The sequence below is a fragment of the Rhincodon typus genome, chromosome 18 (genome assembly GCF_021869965.1).
Source record: "Rhincodon typus isolate 14 chromosome 18, sRhiTyp1.1, whole genome shotgun sequence".
NCBI classification, from domain to species: Eukaryota; Metazoa; Chordata; class Chondrichthyes; order Orectolobiformes; family Rhincodontidae; genus Rhincodon; species Rhincodon typus.
Window position 1 is genome coordinate 55,599,396 of NC_063349.1, and position 20,208 is coordinate 55,619,603.

The 20,208-nt window shown below is 43.1% G+C and overlaps 1 protein-coding gene across 2 annotated transcripts in view; it reads left to right on the forward strand.

Annotated features, from left to right (window-relative positions):
- Positions 1-20,208, forward strand: part of LOC109914144 (PARP1 binding protein) — a 78,026-nt gene that overhangs the window by 40,554 nt on the left and 17,264 nt on the right. For both annotated transcript variants that reach the window (XM_048607611.1, XM_048607612.1), the window contains 4 exons: positions 3,021-3,254; positions 4,655-4,759; positions 10,032-10,202; positions 13,750-13,904. In XM_048607611.1, coding sequence (XP_048463568.1) covers positions 3,021-3,254; positions 4,655-4,759; positions 10,032-10,202; positions 13,750-13,904 — 665 coding nt within the window. The remainder of the gene's footprint in view (positions 1-3,020; positions 3,255-4,654; positions 4,760-10,031; positions 10,203-13,749; positions 13,905-20,208) is intronic.

The window sequence follows — 20,208 nt, forward strand, 5'->3', positions numbered from 1 at the left end:
CACCGACTTTGGTGTCATCCGCAAATTTACTAACCCATCCTTCTACGTCCTCATCCAGGTCATTTATAAAAATGACAAACAGCAGTGGCCCCAAAACAGATCCTTGAGGTATACCACTAGTAACTGAACTCCAGGATGAACATTTCCCATCAACCACCACCCTGTCTTCTTACAGCTAGCCAATTTCTGATCCAAACTGCTAAATCACCCTCAATCCCATTGATACTAAAGGATGCATTTTGAAAGATACCATTGAATCTACTCCCATTACAATCTGGATGATAACAGAATTTAAAAGAAGGGCATCAAGATCTAGGTGAACTGTTGAAGTGATCAGGATAGTACCAGAGCTCAGAGCCTCCCGAAATGTGGGTTCCAAAGCAGAATTGGCTGTATGTCTGAAAGGAAAAGCATTTCATAATTATGGAGGTAGATGTGGGGAGTGGGGCAACTTTGATAGCTCTTTTAAAGAGCTGACAAGGCCATGAAGGCAAAATGGTCACTTGCAGATCTGTACTTGAGAATAAATGTTAATGACATGATGATCTACACAGTGGTGTAACAGTGACATCAGTCAGATGCTATCAAGACACTGAGGAAAGCAAAGTGGGGATAAATTTTCTGGCTTGGCAATCAGTGGCTAGTGGTGTGCCTCAAGGATCAGTGTTGGGACTGCAATTGTTTAAAATTTACATAAATGATTTAGAGTTGGGGACCAATTGCAGTGTGTCAAAGTTTGCAGTGACACTAAGATGAGTGGTAGAGCAAAGTGTGCATGGGACACTGCAAGTCTGCAGAGAGATATAGGTTAAGTGAGTGGGCAAGGGTTTGGCAGATAGAGTACAATGGTGGTAAATGTGAGGTCATCCATTTTGGTGGGAAAAATGGCAAAATGGACTATTATTTAAATGGTGAAAAATTGCAACATGCTGCTGTGCAGAGGCATCTAGGCATCCTTATGCATCAAATTGCAAAAAGTTGGTTTGCAGGTGCAGCAGTAATTAAGAAAGCAAATGGAATGTTGTCCTTCATTGCTAGAGGGATTGAGTTTAAAAACAGAGGTTATGCAGCAGCTGTATAGGGTGTTGGTGAAGCCACACCTGGAGTACTGTGTATGGTTTTGGTCTCTCGATAAAGGATGTATTGGCAGTGGAAGGGGTGCAGAGGAAGTTCGTTAGGTTGATCCCAGAGTTGAGTGGGTTGTCTTGTGAGGACAGATTGAGTAGAGTCAGACTCTACTCATTGGAACTTAGAAGAATGAGGGGGGAATCTTACAGAAACAAACATATAAAATTATGGAGGGAATAGATTAGATGGAAGCAGGGAGGTTGTTTCCATTGGGTGAAACTGGAACTGGGGGCACCGCCTCAAAATAAGGGGGAGCAGATCTAGGACTGAGTTGAGGAACTTCTTCACCAAAGGGTTATGAATCTGTGGAATTCCCTCCCCAATGAAGCAGTTGAGGCTGCCTCGTTGAATGTTTTTTAAGGCAAAGATAGATGTTTGAACAGTAAAGGGATTAAGGGTTATGGTGAGTATGGAACTAAATCCATGAAAAGATCAGCCATTATCTTATTGAATGGTGGAGCAGGATCGATGGGCCAGATGGCCTCCTAATGCCTCTTTCTTCTTTTTGAGACGATGGACAGCTATTATATGGTGGTCAATATTCTTTACAATATATGTAAACAGATGAGTTTATTGGTAGTCAGACAAGAATCACCCTTGTGTATGACGGACACAGCAGATTCAGAGCAAGGACAGTTTAGTCGAAGACAGCAGTCTCTACAGTGACTCCGAGAAAGCTCCAAACTCTAACCCCCCAGCCTTCACGGTGGGCGGTATCCATAAGGACAAAATAACCTAGAATTCTATTCTTGCAGATAGTTGATACAGAAATTGACCTCAGAATTTAATGCTATTAATATTTAAATCATTAAATAACCTCTCACTACTTTTCAAATCTGAAGTGTAAATTTCCCACTATCTTTTTGTAACTCAGACCTTTGAAAATTAGAGTCAGGACTGCTGATCCAGTTTTACTGGTCTAAACTGGCCACTGTTTATGGTGTTTATTACAGTTGTATTTAAAGGAAGAACTTACATTTGTATAGTGCATTTCACAATCCAGCAATGCCTTGCACCACTTTACAATCAATTAAATATTACTTGTGCCTTCAATGTTTCAGTATCTGACATGATGCAGCTAATTTAGACACAGCAAGATGCCATGAATAACAATGTGATAATGACCAGATAATGTATTTTATTTGTCACACTGGCTGCAGTATAGTTATCGGCCAGGACACCAGAAAGACCACACTCTTTCAGGTAATGTTGTGGCTGTTGTACATCTGTCCTAGATGGTAGGTAGAGTCACCATTCAACACCTCATTCAAAAAGTGGCTCATCTGGCAGTGCAGCATCAATTTGGAATATTGCCTTAAGTCATTCTGTGGAATCTTGAGCCCACAAGTAAGGATAGGATCCATTAAGCCACGGTTGACAGCTGACTTCAGATGAACTAGTCACATGCAATTCCCAATTTAATATTAAAAGATTCCTACAATTTGGACCTAGCTCCAACTATTTGGAATTGAACTACATTTGCTCTTTTGAGCCACTTAGATTGGAATCCCTACAATGTGGAAATGGGTCCTTCAGCCCAACAAGTTCACTCCCCCTCAGAGCATCCCACCCAGACCCGTCTGCCTAATCTACACATCCCTGGACGCTACAGGCAATTTTGTATGGCCAATCCACCCTAGCCTGCACACCTCTGGACTGTGGGAGGAAACTGGAGGAAACCCACACAGACACAGGGAGAATGTGTGAACTCCACACACAGTTGCCTGAGGTTAGAATTGAGCCCAGGCCCCTGATGCTGTGAGGCAGCAGTGCTAACCACTGAGCTACCGTGCCGGCCTAAATTCTTCAATTTATTAACTTGTTTTGAGTCCTTTTCCTCTTGTTTTTTAACATGGTGCTTACAATTCCTTGTTTTTCCATTGACTCCTTAGTCCCATGGAGAATTCAGTGTAACCTTGAGTGAACTGCTTCTGTCTTGGAAGCATTTACTTCGGGAGAAGCTGGATTTGCTAAGTGAGCTTGATGTGACTCCAGACGGGTACGAGAATGTCCGAAAAACATATGAGGCTTTTCTGAGCAGAAGTAACTCTGTGGATCTGATTGATGTCTACAAGATCTGTGCCAACTTAAAACCTGAAAGTGATCCTGCAGCAATACTGTCGAAGGTAAGCTATGAAATTCAAAGGGTAGGTGGCTAGTTACAAGCGAAAGAAGTGAGGAGGTGAGTGTGGAGCATAAACAGCTGGCATGGAGGTTTTGAACCAAATGGACTTTGTGTAAATTCTATATAAATTAGTCATTAGCTTTTTTTTTGTTGAAGTAGAAATATTGATCAGGACACCATAAATCTTTGTCTCCTTCAAATTTAGCAACCACCAACAATGTTCAGTAACAGCAGTGTACTGTCTACAAGATGCACTGCTGAAATTCAGCAAGGCTCCTTATGCAGCACCTTCCAAACTCTCAACCACTTCCATCTAGAAGGATGTGAGCAGCAGATACTTGGGAACACAACATGAAAGTTCCCCATCAAGTGGCTCAGCATCCTGACTTGGAAATATATTGCTATTCCTTCAGTGTCACAGGGTTAAAATCTTGGCATTCCCTCCCTAAGGGCATTGTAGGTCAACTCACAGCACATGGGCTGCAGCAATTCAAGAAAGCGGCTCACCACCAGCTTCTTCAGATTGACTGACTAGGGATGGGCAATAAATGCTGGCCCAGCCAGCAATGTCCTGTCCCCGCAAGTGAATTTTTAAATAGTGTTGTTTTTTAATATAAAGAATGACATGGGATCTCTTGTATCCATCCAAGAAACCAGTTGGTGTTGTAGTTTAATGCCTCCTTCAAAGACTGCAGTTTTCTTGGTTAACATTTACAATCTCAATTAACAGCAATTAGAACAACCCATTGCAATGTTACTGTTTCAGTCAAACACCTTGAAGTCTTGGGGAGCTATGCAAATGTCCAGATCAACAAGTTGACTGCAGTTCCAAATTTAACATCAAACCTAAGTACCAGATTTTTTTCCTGATGTGGGTGTCATTTCTGGCCACTTCAAAATGTCCCTGAGCTGAGTGGCTTGTAAGATTACTTCCTGACCTTTGAAACAATTAGCCATCCCACTGTGAATCTGGAGTCCCATGCAGACCAGACAATTGGTAGTTTTTCACTATTCCTGAGACTAGACCATATTCCAGAACAATGAATTGAATCTTTTGAATTCCACTGCTGCTGTGAGGTTTGAACCTGTTAGCAAGAACCTTGGTCTCTGGATTATTGGACCCATGGCTTTCACCGTGCCATCACCTCCCCTGACTGACCTGGAATTGAATCACAGTTGCTTTGCAAAATACTCTTTGCAATTGATTTATTTTCCACTGTTTCCCTAGAAACCAGAGGATGCAACTTTGAATCTTTAATAAAGTGACCGAAAGGTGGGTGGAGTTGGGGGGGGTACAGAAATTGCCAGGCTGTGTGGAAAGACCAGTAGAGTGATTATTTTTATTCTTGGTTTTGCTTATTTTTGTATGGTTGAGGTAACCTAATGCATTCTTTTTTTCAGGTGGAGCTGTTGAATTTCCTGTTGGGTACTTCAAAACCATCAGAGGATTCATTTTCTCCAGCTCCCACTTCTCTGGTCAAAGAGAGTAATCAGACCATTGCTAAGGTGACAGTGAAACAATTTTGAGAAACCAAACTTTTAAACTTTATTTCAGGTTAATGGTCATCTTGCAACTGAGGAATGTTGTCCATAGTTGACAAAACAACACAAGATAAATGAATTTTTTCCTGATGAAGGGTCTAGGCCCAAAACGTCAGCTTTCTTGCACCTCTGATGCTGCTTGGCCTGCTGTGTTCATCCAGTTCTAAACCTTGTTATCTCTTATACAAGATAAATGAGGGAGGGAGGAATATCTGCTCAATAGTTTACTTGAGAATATTCAAGGGGCAAAATGTCAGTGATGAATAGAAACAAAAAAAACAGATTTAACAACCTGCTAGGTCTCCTTGGCTCAGCTGACTTTCCTGAGTTCGAAACACATAACTGAGGCCAACACTTTGGTATTGTACTGAAGAAAGATTCCCACTTACATCAACAGAACTGAGGTTGAGAGCGTCACATTCCTCAGTGATGATAACTGACAACCTGTCCTGGACTTCCCACATAGATACGATGGGCAAGAAGGTACAACAATGCCTCTTCTTCCTCAGACCACTCAGGGAATTTTGGCTTGTCCATAAGAACCCTCACCAACTCTTACAGATGGACCGTAGAAAGCATACTGTTTGGGTGCATAACAGCCTGGTACATCAACAGCTCTGCCCGGGATCATAAACTCCAGAAGGTTGTGTGCACAGCCCAGATGATCACAGAAACCAACCTTGCATCCATGGACTCCATTTACACATCCTGTTGCCACAGAATAGCTGCCAACATCATTTAAAGTCCCATTGCAACTGGTAATGCTCTCCTACAACCTCTTCTGTCAGAAAGATAGAAGTCTGAATATGCACCAGCAGGTTCAAGAACAGCTTCTTCCCTGCTGTTAGACTGATGAATGGACTCTGTAACTTCAAATAATGCTGGTTTTGCTCATATTGGTCTTGCCTAGTGCATGTCCTGTGCAGTGTAACCTGGATGCCTCACTCTGTCCAAGTTTTTTAAAAGCTATGATCTGTGTCCTTGCTAACAATGATCTGCTTGCCCTGCTCACAAACAAAGCTTTTCACTGTACATGGGTACATGTGACAATATTTCAAATCAATGAAAGAACTAGAGATTCTCAAGTGAGGCATCAAAATGATGTTCTGTCTACTCCCGTGACAGCTCTTGATAGTCCCAAGGTACTATTCAAAGAAGTCTTGAACCCCCTGCTCATTCATCGGTCATCAGCCCTTAACTCGTTCTGCTGCCACACCTGTTTTTCCAGTACTTTCTACTTTTATTTCAAATCTCTTGTATCTGCTGTAGTTTACTTTTGTTTGGTTGAAACTGTGGTTCTTGTGCTGGGTGGCATTTATGTATCTATCTGAATAAATGCTTGTACATCTCAAAAGTGAGGCTCCAGTTCAATCCCTTGGAGGCAAGGGTTCAGATTTGCGAAGATGTAGAAAATGAAAGTAGAGACAAAGCCAAACAAAGGAAATGATTGGACAGGCAGGTGGGACTAGTTTAGTTTGGGAACAAGGTCAGTGTGGGCTGGCTGGACCGAAAGTTCTGCTTCTATGCCTATGACAGGACAACACAGGTTAAATGGAAGAGTCAACGAACTGAGAAGACTAGACTTTATCAAAGGAGTAATAGAATAAAAATAAAGGTTATGGTTGGTTCACTTGCTGAGTTGGTTTGCACTTGTTTCATTACCCTGATGGGTAACATTTATCAGTGCAGCCTCCAATGAAGTGGTAATGAAATGTCTGCAAACTAACAAACCAGCTCAGCGAGTGAATCAACCACAGCATCCACAACCCAAGCTACAAATCTACTCGAACAGTTTTAAAAACTCAAAGCTCTATATCTGAATGCATGTAGTGAGAGCACAAATAGAAATGAAGAAATATAATCTGATGGGCAATGTTGAGTCATGTGGTGATGCTGTTGCTTTGAGGTTATCTTTTCCTTTTTATTTTTCGAAGAGATAACACAGGCATGCCTGCGTTATCTCTAAGAATATAAACCATTTGGGAGCCCTTGGGTTTTTATAGGCTGAATGGGTGTGACCAGATCTCACATCGAGATTTCTGGGTTTCCAATTTTTCATTAACATCAGAAGTCTTTTGGGGCCATAAGGGAATAGGAAGGTTTAGTGAATATCATCTAGCTGTTACTTTATCTGAATTTTCTCTCCTGGGTTGGAGAACTGCATATAAGGATCTCTGGAGTTGCCCTTTTGGCAAGGGTTGTGTTTATAGGATGTTACTATTTTTCTTTTTTTAGTATTCATTCACAGGATTAGGGGGGCACTGTCCAGGCAGCATTGTCCACCCCTAATTGCCCAGAGGGCAGTTTGAGTCAACCACATTGCTGTGGGTCTGGAGTCACATGTAGGCCAGACCAAGTAAGGATAGCAGTTTCCTTCCCTAAAGGACATTAGTGAACCAGATGGGTTTTTCTTACAACTGCTAATGGATTTGCAGTCATCATTAGATTCTTTAATTCCAGATATTCTATTGAATTCAAATTCCACCATCTGCCATGGCAAGATTAGAATCTGGGACCCCAGAACATTATCTGGGTCTCTGGATTAACAGTCCAGTGATAATACCACTAGGCCATCGCCTTCCCTATACTATATTGGAACAGGTACCTAGTAATAGGTACTGTACTGATTTGATTGATTTAAGTTTTCCAATAGTTACTCTAAATTCCTTTTTTAAACTATGTATTTAAATTGTATTTTGCCTAACATTTGAGTAGTTTGACCAGTCTCATTGCATCTGGAATACAGCACTTTGCATCTACCTTTTTAAAATAAGAAAGTTAGAGTCTAGGCTATCTTTTAAAATATTGGGGGTCTGGTCAGGTCCATAACACATGGCTGCAAGATGGTATTGATGGTGACCTGAAGCTCAAGGATACAGTACACTGAAGAATGAAGGAATTATGGGAAAAAGTGGCTTTTTTTTTAATGACGTTATTCACACAGAGTAATGATCCAAATTGAGGAAAGAAAGATGCGCAAATGATGTAGGTAGAAGTGGGAAATCTTCAAGACAAGAAGTCACCTGTGGGAGTGGTGTACAGTCTCTCTGACTAACCATGGGATAGCATGGAGCATGAAGAAATAAGTTTGAGCATGTTTAAAAGGTGCAGTGATGTCATAGAATCCCTACACTGTGTGGAAGCAGGCCATTTGGCTCCAGTTCATGCTGACCCTCTAAAGACCATCCTACCAGACCATCCCCACCCTATTCCTGTAATCCTGCATTTCCCATAGCTAATGCACCTACCTTCTAAGTCCATGGACACTCTGGGCAATTTCGTATGGCTGATCCACTTAACTTGCACATCTCTGGACTGTGGGAGGAAACTGGAGCAGCCAGAGGAAACCCACGTAGACACAGGGAGAACATGCAAACTCCACATAGTCAAAAACTTTAAACTCCACACAGTCACCCAGCTGTGGAATTGAATCTGGGTCCCTGCCATTGTGAGACATCAGTGCTAACCACTGTGCCACCCTGACTAAAAATGTCAGGTGTGCAAATGAAAGCTCGATGAGGACTTCACCGAATGTTTTTGGGATAGTTTCATAATGCAGCAATATTTGGAGTTGACCAGAGAGCAAGCCAAACCAGACCTGGTACTGTGCAATAAAATGGGATGAATTAATGGTCTTGTAGTGAAGGCACACCCAGGCACCAGTGACCATGAAATGCGTGCAGTCTCCATTCAGCTTGGAGAGATGATTGGGTCCAAGTCAACATTTCAAAAATTAAAACAGGGCAATTAGGAGGGTGTTGAAGTAAATTGGGTTAAACAATAGGTCAATGGAGGTGTAGTGGCAGACTAAGGGGATATTTCAATTTGTATAGAATACATTCATTCCAACCAGTAACAAAAACATTAAGGGATGGACCCACCATCTGTGGTTAATTAGTGATATTAAAAATAATATCAAAATTTGCAGAATAGGCATCCAATTGTGTAAATACAGGTGGCAGGTAAGAACATTGGACAGATTATATATTTTTTTAAAAAAAGTAAAGAATGACCAAAAGATAAATAGAGCGAAAATTAGAGTATGACAGAGAGCTGGGCAGAAATAAACAGTTTCTACAAATACTTAGACGAGTTAATAAAGTGAGCATTGATCTCGTATACAAGTGAGACTGAAGAAGTAATGATGGAAAATAAGAAACTGGAATATGAATTGGACACTATAGGGTGCAAATAACATCCCAGATCAGCGATAAATCAGGAAGAGGGGCGATCTTGGGGAAAATTGCAATCACCAGAGAAGTGGTACTGAGTAAATTGTTGGAGCTGGAGATTGACAAGTGGTTAGCTCCTGAAGGGCTTCTGCCTGGGGTGTAAAAGATATGGGTAACACTAGAGGGGTTGGATGTACTTTACTAGCTCCTGGGAAATAAACAGGAAGATGTAGAAGGTTGAATAAAGGTTCAGGAAACAAGCAATATCAATCAAGATCAAATACTGCTTGACAAGGAGAGTTTGGGGAGAAATGTTAGATTGTTTTCAAAAAAAAAAAAATGTTGAGCCTGATGATTCAGAAAACAGCAAACTACTTCTGTTGGCTTAATTTTCATGAATTGAAACATTACTCAAGCAAAGATTAAACAGTATCCTCCAAAGCATAAGCAAGCCTTCAGACTCCTCAGGAGTCTCCTCGTTCCCTCTCGGCGAGTTTAATAATTTTTTCAGAGCAACCACTGAATAATATCAAATGCTAATGAGAAAATAGCTTGAATATCATGAGCAGCTTTCTTGCTGAATCTTTAAATCCGACCTCTCCAATATTTAATTCACATTGCGTTGCACAAATATAAAATCAGTGCCTCTATTTGTGCCCACCCCCCTCCCCACTATCTTCCTGATTCTCCCTCCTTTTCATTCCATTATTCCTTATGATGCTTTCCAGCTCCTTTGTTCTTGTGCTGCATTCGTACTAGTGCACTGCACTAGGAGTGTTAGCTTAGTGTTTGTGTTCAGGTGAGCAATTGAGACTTGAATTCTGAATCGAATGCTGCCCACTGAGCCACAGCTGACGCAGCAGAGTTTCAACCATTCTTGATGCAGATCTTTTGGGCCTCCATTCATGTTTTAAAATGATTCTACATAGCATTCCTTTAGATTTACAATTTATTGGACACTATAATTCTAGCAGCTATTTATTCTGAAGATAAAGTATGTTTTCTGATTGTGTAACTGCTGTTAATGATTTTTCTTTTTTGCATTGCTGTGATCCAATCTGCAGTTGGCACCAGCTTTGAGGAAGCTCCTTTGTGATTATTTGCACTTACTCGTGAACTCAAAGAGTGACCTTGCTCTGGCATGTATCTTCAATATTCCTGAGCGAGGGTTTGGAAAAACTGCCTTCACAGATCTAAGACATGCAGCGTGCAACAAGCAAACATCACTGTACCTGGTAAAAAAAAAAAAAAAAAAAAAAATCTAAAGCAACATTTCCAATCGTATTTAAGTTGATATGTTCTTTGATCAACACCACCCAATTGTATGATGCCTGCAAAAGTCAAATTCCCCTTACTGAAATGTAATCAGACCAAAAACAATAGTGTTATTAAATTATCAAATTTTACAGCACTGAGGAAGCCATGTAGGAATCAGTAGGAAAAGTGGTCAGAAGTTTGATTGAGGAAGATTTTAGAGTAACAACAAGCTTTAGCAAGGATTAGCCATAAAGTGGCTAAAGATAGTCCCTACTGGAGGATGTGCAAGAGGCTAGAATTATCAATGCAGGGGCATTGGAAACTCATCTGATTGGAGACTGAGTCAAAAAATGTGGAGCTGGAAAAGCACAGCAGGTCAGATAGCATCCGAGGAGCAGGAAAGTCTATGTTTCAGATCAGAACTCTTCTTCAGGATCCTGACCCGAAATGTTTACTTTCCTGCTCCTCAGATGCTGTCTGACCTGCTGTGCTTTTCCAGCTCCACATTTTTTTTGATTCTAGAATCCAGCATCTGCAGTCCTTTCTGTCTCCACGAGATTGGAGTGTGATACAGAAGTAGGGAGGGGTTTGGCTTTGAAGGGGTTTGAATGGGTCATTGAGCGATTGTGAACAGGACTTGGTGCAAGTGTGTGAAATGGCCATCCCTCGGGTACTTTATATGGTTACTCCTTCATGGGATGTTGACCAGCATTTATTGCCCATACCTAATTGCCCTTGAATTGAGTGCCTGCCTTGGGCTGTTTCAGAGGGGAGTTAAGAGTCAACCACATTGTTGCAGGTCTGAAGACAGATGTAGACCAGACCAGGTAAGGACAGTACATTTCCTTCCCAAAAGGGCATTAGTGAACCAGATGGGTTTCTACTATAATCAGTGATGGCTTCCTGGTCACCAACACTGTGAATCACTTTGCATTCATTAAGTTTAAATTCCACTGGCAGCAGTAGTGATATTTGAATGTGTCTCCAGAGCATTAGCCTGGCACTCTGGATTACTATCCAGCAAAATTGCCACGACACCACTGGTCTCCACCATATTTTATGTATGCCTCCTCTCAAAGGATTAAGATACATTTAACAAAAAAATTAACCGTTGCCCTGTTTTTCAAGAGAGAGTTTAAAGGGCTTTTCACCTCAGCTGTGACCCAGTAGCTGCGCACTCATCTCTGATGCTGAGAATTCTGGGATGTGCCACACTCAGAAACTTGGCACGCCAAGGGAGCGCCCCGCAGTCGGAGGGCCGGGGCCGAGGGAGTGCAGCGCTGTTGATCAGACGGTTCATCATTTCGATTAAAAAGTTAAATCAACTCAACTGCCCCTCGTGAATTTAAAAAAAAATCACGTGTTCAGGCCAAGGTTTAGGGAGTTCTCCCTGCTGTCCTTTGCCAAAACTAATTCGTTAAATAATATCATTTAAGCAGGTCACCTCGTCATTTCTGAACAGAAAATGCTGGAGAAACTCAGTAGGTCTGGCAGCATCAGTGGACCAAGGGACAGGGCTAATGTTTAGAATTCAATGACACTTTTTCTTAACAGTTCAGAAGAAGCATCGTTGGACTCAAGACGTTAACTCTGTTTCTCCTAACCACAGTTGATGAGTGCTGAGTTTCTCCAGCACTTTTTTAATTTCAGATTTCCAGCATCCTCAATATTTTGCTCTTATTACATCTAGTCAATCCAAAGTTCAAGGAAACAGCTCACCAACACCTCAAGTGCAATTATGGGTAGGCAACAAACCCTGGTCCAGCCTCACCTTGTGAGCGAATAAAATGAATGCATTCACTTCATTGCAACAGTGACAATTCAATTGAAGAAGGTATTTCATTCTGTACTACGACAAGGATTGTTGTACTTAGAACAGAGAAGGTTAGATGCTGGTTTAATCAAGGTGTTCACAGTCATGAAGGGTTTTGAAGAAGTAAATAAAAAGAAACGGTTTCCACTGCCAGGAGGGTTAGTAACCAGAGGACTTTGATTTAAGGTATTTGGTAAAAGAACTGGTAGCAAAATGAGATTGCCTTCTTGCCATGTCTTATGATTTGGAATGTGCTCCTTGAAAGGGCAGTGGAAGCAGATTCAATAATACAATTCAAAAGGAAGTTAGAAGAAAAACAAAATACAGGGCCATGGGGAAAGTGCAGGTTATTTGGAGTATTGGATTGCACCATCAAAGAACTAGCACCAGCATGATGAATTGAATGATCTGTCCTGTTATGCTATAATTTCATAATTACAATGCCTCAAAAATACTTCATTGTCCGTAAAGCAGATTGGTACATTCTGAGGTTGGGAAAGATGCTATGTAAATACAAGTTCTTTAGCTTGTTGACATCTGTTAAACATTATTGGTCACAAAACATTCACTTGGTTGTAATTTTCAGCAATAAATGGCAATAAAATCAGACATACTTTTTTTAAATAATAGCTGCCAGAGTACTATTCAATTACATTAATACATACAGAGCTACTCAGAACATCATAGGAGCTGGAATAGGTTTCTCATCATCATACTTCATTGTCTGGTATTTTGAGACGATTGAAATATACATTCCTGGCTGGTCACCCATCCTCCATTCCCAACAAACTTAAAGCCATCCAAACCTCACTGCCTTTATTCAAACTCTCATACCAAGTCCCATTCATTCATCACTATTCTGCTCTCTGACCTTCATTGGCACCTGGCTAAATAACACATTGATTTTTAAAATTCTCATCCTTGTTTTCGTATCCTTACGTCCTTGCTCCTGGTTACCTCCTGTAATCTCCTCCAGTCCTACACCCTTCCGAGATATCGGAGATAGCAAGAACTGCCAATGCTGCAGTCAGTCAATACAGTGTGGAGCTGGAGGAACACAGCAGGTCAGATAGCATCAGAAGAACAGGAAAGTTGACTTTTTGGGTCAGGACCCTTCATCAGGACTCTAAGGGTCCTGACCAAAAGGTCAATTTTCCTGCTCCTTTGATGCTGCCTGACCTGCTGTGTTCGTCCAGCTCTACGCTGCATTGACCCTTCTGAGATATCCCCATTCGTCTAAATCTAGTGTCTAACACCTGTCCAATTTTAACTGATCCTTCAATAACTACCTTGCCATGCCATTGCTGAGACCCTTAAGATCTGGAATTCTCTCCCTACATCTCTTAATCTCTCCACTTCTCTCTTCTTAAGACTCTCCTTAATACCAATCTCTTTGACTAAACTTTTTGTCTCCCTGCCCAAAATATCTCTGTCTGTTTTTGTTGACTCACCCTCCTGTGGACCACCTTTAAGAGACTTTGCAATGGTAAAGGAATCTAAATGCAAGTTTTAATTGATTTCCTTACTTGGGATTGGGTTCAGTTTCTTTTCCACTAAAACTACAGCCCAGAGCCAGTTCTTGACTGCTGACATTGCCATGCATGTGAATCATGTAAAGAGATTGCCAAAGGTCATTTTATCCCTTGTGTTTGTACCTCTCTGTACTGCATATTCTAACAAAGTGTTTTGCTTACCTCCTCCGTCAACCCAAGGCTGCAACATCCTTTGTTAGGTGTTTGGAACTTGGAGGGAAAGGCTATGCTCCTTCAGACAAGGACCCACTGATGCAGCATGTCAAAGGGCTTCTAGATTTGGTGCATTTCATAGATAAATTGCACGAAATAATTGGAGAAACCCCGGATTCCAGGTAAGCGAGTGTTCCTTAATGGCTCATGGATTGAACAAAATGTGATGACTTTTTACTGTAAATTTCCCAATGATGCTGGTGTAAATTTTAATTAGCGACAAAGAGCCTTTATATTTGCTTTATATTCTATTAGTTTAGACCAATAATTACTAGAGTCTTAGAATGAAAAGAAATCTAATTGAGCTATTGGTGTGGCACAGTGGCTCAGTTGTTAACACTACTGCCTCACAGCGCCAGAGACCCGGGTTCAACTCCAGCTTCGGTGACTGTCTGTGTGGAGTTTGCACGTTTTCCCCGTGTTTGCTTGGGTTTCCTCCGGGTGCTCTGGTTTCCTTCCTCAGTTCACAGATGTGTAGGTTAGGTGAATTGGCAATGCTAAATTGTCCCGTAGTGTCAGGTATGTGCAGGCTAGGTAGATGAGCCATAGGAAATGCAGGGTTATGGGTATAGGGTAGGAGGTGGGATGCTCTTCAGAGGGTTGGAGTTGGTCCAATGGGTTGAAAGGCTGAATTCCACACTGTTGGGTTTCTATGATATGATATAAGACTCTAAAGGGGAATGACAAAGTACATATAGACAGGATGCTTCCTCTTAGAACAAGAGGTAGTAGTTTTAGACTGAGGGGTGGAGATTTAAGACAGAGTTGAGGAGGAATTATTTCTCTAACATTAACGAATTTGTGAAATCCTGGTAGAGGCTGTGACACGCAGGAGAATGGCGTTGAGGCTGGCCATGATCGTATTGATTGGTAGATCAGGCTCAAGGGACTGAATGCTCTATTTCAGCTTCTAATACTTATGTTCTCAAGTACAACATTGATTTCATTGAATCTAATAGCGCAGAGGGATGCCATTTGGCCCATAGTTCCTGTCCTGGCTCTTTGGAGCTGTCTATTCAATCCAAGTAGCCTAATCTTTTATCATGGTGCTGTGAACTTTCCCCTTTTCTGTTTCTCCCACCTCTTTTAAAAGTTATAATTAAATCTGCTCCAACCCCTCTTTCAGGCTCACATTTAAGACATCATCTTTTGCTTTGTGTTTTATGGAAAAATAGCTCTGATCTCATCTGATTCTTTCATCCATTAACTTTTTTCTGAAATTCCATGCCCTCGGGTTACTGGTTGCTCTGTCATGAGAAACTGATAACAGTCTCATGATTCTAAACAGCCCTATGAAATCTCTTGTTTTAATCTGTTTTATGATGAACAGCCCCAACTTCTCCAATCTCTTCACATAATTTGAGCTCTTCATCCATAATACTTTGTAATCAACCTCTTCTCTGGCTTTCTCCAAGATTCCGACATCCTTGCTAAAGTGTGGAACTCACAATTGGTTCTATATTCCAACAACGTATACCAAGCACGAAACAATGGTGAAAGTGTGATGAAGGCTCGTGATTTCTTATTATTTTGAAACCTGGATCATGGATAGACCAAACCATATGTAGCTTTAAGTTTAATATGTATTTCTACATTGAGCTAAGAATGGAGGGATATGGTTTTATTTCAATTTGAGTTCTGAGAGTGGCACGAAGTTGTCTGGAAAGATGGTTATATGCACTTAAATGAACCTTTGAGAAAACTTCTGAAAAGTTCAGTGCTTTAGAAAGTGGAGTAGAAGAAAGAAAAGATTTGTGCTATGCCTAGCAACATGATGTCCTACAACACAAAGAGACAGAGACGGAGAAAAGAGATAACCAGGTGTAGAGCTGGATGAACACAGCAGGCCAAGCAGCATCAGAGAAGCAGGAAAGCTGACGTTTCGGGCTTAGACCCGTCTTCAGAAATGGGGGAGGGGAAGGGGGTTCTGAAATAACTAGGGAGAGAAGGGGAGGCGGATAGAAGATGGATAGAGGAGAAGATAGGTGGAGAGGAGACAGACAGGTCAAAGAGGCGGGGATGGAGCCAGTAAAGGTGAGTGTAGGGGGGGAGGTAGGGAGGAGATAGGTCAGTCCAGGGAGGACGGACAAGTCAAGGGGGCGGGATGAGGTTAGTAGATAGAAGATGGGGGTGGGGCTTGAGGTGGGAGGAGGGGATGGGTGGGAGGAAGGACGGGTTTAGGGAGGCGGGATGAGCTGGGCTGGTTTTGGGATGCGGTAGGGGGAGGGGAGATTTTGAAGCTTGTGAAGTCCACATTGATACCATTGGGCTGCAGAGTTCCCAAGCGGAATATGAGGTGCTGTTCCTGCAACCTTCGGGCGGCATCGTAGTGGCACTGCAGGAGGCCCAGGATGGACATGTCGTCTGAGGAATGGGAGATGGAGCTGACATGGTTCGCGACTGGGAGGTGCAGTTGTTTAGTGCGAACCGAGCGTAGGTGTTCCACAAAGCGGTCCCCAAGCCTCCGCTTGGTTTTCCCAATGTAGAGGAGGCCACAACGGGAACAGCGGATACAGTATACCACATTAGCAGATGTGCAGGTGAACATCTACTTGATGTGGAAAGTCTTCTTGGGGCCTGGGATGGGGGTGAGGGGGGAGGTGTAGGGGCAGGTATAGCACTTCCTGTGGTTGCAGGGAAAAGTGCCGGGTGTGGTGGGGCTGGAGGGGAGTGTGGAGCAGAAATGGGGATTCCCGGAGAGAGTGGTCCCTCCGGAAAGCAGATAAGGGTGGGGAGGGAAAAATGTCTTTGGTGGTGGGGTCGGATTGCAGATGGAAGAAGTGTCGGAGGATGATGCGTTGGATCCGGAGGTTGGTGGGGTGGTACGTGAGGACGAGGGGGATTCTGTTTTGGTTGTTATTGCGGGGAGGGGGTGTGAGGGATGAGTTGCGGGAAATGCAGGAGACACGGTCGAAGGCGTTCTCGACCACTGAGTGGGGGAAGTTGCGGTCCTTGAAAAACAAGGACTTCTGAGATCTTCGGGAGTGGAATGCCTCATCCTGGGAGCAGATGCGGTGGAGGAGAAGGAGTTGGGAATAGGGGATGGTATTGTTGCAGGAAGGTAGGTGGGAGGAGGTGTATTCTAAGTAGCTGTGGGAGTCAGTGGGCTTGAAATAGATATTGGTTTCCAGGTGGTTGCCAGAGATGGCAACAGAGAAGTCCAGGAAGGAGAGAGAGGTATCAGAGATGGTCCAGGTGAACTTAAGGTTGGGGTGGAAGATGTTGGTGAAGTGGATGAACCGCAGGAAGTGCTACACCTGCCCCTACACCTCCCCCTGCATCCCAGGCCCCAAGAAGACTTTCCACATCAAGCAGATGTTCACCTGCACATCTGCTAATGTGGTATACTGTATCCGCTGTGGCTTCCTCTCCATCGGGGAAACCGAGCAGAGGCTTGGGGACTACTTTGTGGAACACCTACGCTCGGTTCGCACTAAACAACTGCACCTCCCAGTCGCGAACCATTTCAACTCCCCCCTCCCATTCCTCAGACGACATGTCCATCCTGGGCCTCCTGCAGTGCCACAACGATGCCACCCGAAAGTTGCAGGAATAGCACCTCATGTTCCGCTTGGGAACCCTGCAGCCCAATGGTATCAATGTGGACTTCACAAGCTTCAAAATCTCCCCTCCCCCTACTGCATCCCAAAACCAGCCCAGCTTGTCCCCTACTCCCTAACCTGTCCTTTCTCCCACCCATCCCTTCCTCTCACCTCAAGCCCCACCCCCATCTCCTACCTACTAGCCTCATCCTGCCCCCCTGACCTATCTCCTCCCTAACTCCCCACCTACACTCACCTTTACTGGCTCCATCCCCGTCTCTTTGACCTGTCTGTCTCCTCTCCACCTATCTTCTCCTCTATCCATCTTCTATCTGCCTCCCCCTCTCTCCCTATTTATTTCAGAACCCACTCCTCCTCCCCCATTTCTGAAGAAGGGTCTAGGCCCGAAACGTCAGCCGTCCTGCTCCTTTGATGCTGCTTGGCCTGCTGTGTTCATCCAGCTCTACACCTTGTTATCTCAGATTCTCCAGCATCAGCAGTTCCCACAATCTCAGAGACAGAGAAAAGTTCTTTTAGAAAGATGAGTATCCTTGACAGGTAGGATTTAAGGAGAATCCCAAGGCATGTTATACATATATTAGGAGCAAGAGGGTAACTAGGGAAAGGGTAGCTCTACTCCAGGACAAAGGAGGGAATCTATGAATGGAGCCAGGGGAAGTGGGTGTGATCCTTAATGAGTACTTCACTTCGGTATACACCAAGGAGGAAGACCTGGATGATGGTAAGAATAGAGAGGGGTGTGTTTATATTTTAGGACATTTTGATATGAAGAAGGAGGAGATGTTGGGTGTTTTGAAACCATTAAGGAAGGTCAGTCCCTAGGCCTATTGGGATTTATTCCAGGATACTGAGAGAGGCAAAGGAGGAGATTGCTGGGACCTTGACAGAGATCTTTGTATCCTCTTTAGCCACAAGTGAGGCCCAGAAAGACTGGAGCACAGCCAGTGTTTACCCTTTATTTAACAAGGGCAAACAGGGATAATTCAGGAAATTATAGGCCAGTAAACCTTACGTCAGTGGTAGGGAAATTATTTGGAGAGGGTTCTTAGGGGCAGGATTTATTTGCATTTGAATGGACTTCTTAAGGATAGTCGGCATGGCTTGGTGCGGGGGAGGTCTTGTCTCTCAAAGTCAGTCACATGACACAAGGTTATAGTCCAACAGATTTATTTAAAATCACAAGCTTTCGGACTGCTGCTGCTTTGTCAGGTGACGTTTGACTCATGTTAGGCTGGTCCAGAAGATTAAGTACATGGGGTCCACAGTGAGTTGGTAAGTTGGATATAAAACTGACTTGGCCATAGAGAGTAGTTGTGGAGCGATGTGTTTCTGACTGGAAGTCAGTGACTAGTGGCGTTCTGCAAGGAGTAATGCTGGGACTTCTGCTCTGTTATATGTAGAAATGATTCGGATGAAAATATAATCAGCCTGATTAGTAAGTTTTCAGACCGCACAAAAATTGGTTGAGTTGTGGATAGTGAGGAAGGTTGTCAAAGAATACAGCAGGATATAGATCAGCTGGAATGTTGGGTGGAGAAACGGCAGATGGAGTTTAATCAGGACAAGTGTGAGATGATGCATTTTGGGAGGTCAAATGCAAGAGAAAAGTATACAATGGAAGGCAGGAGCCTTAGAGCGTTGATATACAGACAGATCTTGGGGTACATCTCCATAGATCCCTGAAAGTGGCAATACAAATGGATAAGGTGGCAAAGAAGGCATACAGCATACTTGCCTTCATCGATGAGGGCACTGAGTGTAAAAGTTAGTAAGCCATGATACAGCTTAATAAAATTTTTAGGTAGGCCACATTTGGGTGTTGTGTGCTGTTCTGATTGCCACACTTTCGGAAGGCTGTGGAGGCTCTGAAGATGGTGCAAAGAGGCTAACCAGGATGTAACCCCAGGAGGTTTACCATGAGGGCAAATGCTTTGAGGACATCCTTTAAAGCTTGGAAAAATAACTGCAGCTTCCTGCCGACATACAAGAATTTCTTGCCCAAAACCACCCGAATGGGAGAGGATGGGTCTGCAAAGGTGCCAACCTTGTGAACATCTCTGATGGGCTCAGGCAGAGGCCAAGAGCAAACAGAGGAAGGAGTGTGAAAAAACCAGAGCATCCCACTCACTCGCCTCTGCAAACCTCTCCAACAGATCATGTGGATCCAGTGTCAGAATGATTAAGCACCTCAGGACCCACTACTCCAGAATGGCATAACTCTGTCAACCTTTTGTTTTTAACTCATTCACAAGATGTGAGTAGCGCTGGCCAGGCCAGCATATATTACTCGTCCCTAATTGCAATAAGTGTCAACCACGTTGCTGTGGGTCTGGAGTCACATGTAGGCCAGACTAGGTAAAGATGGCAGTTTCCTTCCCTAGGGACATTAGTGAACCAGCAAAATTTTTCCTGACAATTAACAATGGATTTATGGTCATCATTAGACTCCTAATTCCAGATATTTATTGAATTCAAATTCTACCATCTGCCATAACAGGATTCGAACCCATATCCCCAGAATATTACCAGGGTCTCTGGATTAATAGAACATAGAACATAGAACATTACAGCGCAGTACAGGCCCTTCGGCCCTCGATGTTGCGCCGACCTGTGAAACCAATCTGAAGCCCATCTAACCTAAACTATTCCATTATCATCCATATGTTTATCCAATGACCATTTAAATGCCCTTAAAGTGGGCGAGTCTACTATTTTTGCAGGCAGGGCATTCCACGCCCTTACTACTCTCTGAGTAAAGAACCTACCTCTGACATCTGTCCTATATCTATCACCCCTCAATTTAAAGCTATGTCCCCTCGTGCTAGCCATCACCATCCGAGGAAAAAGGCTCCCACTGTCCACC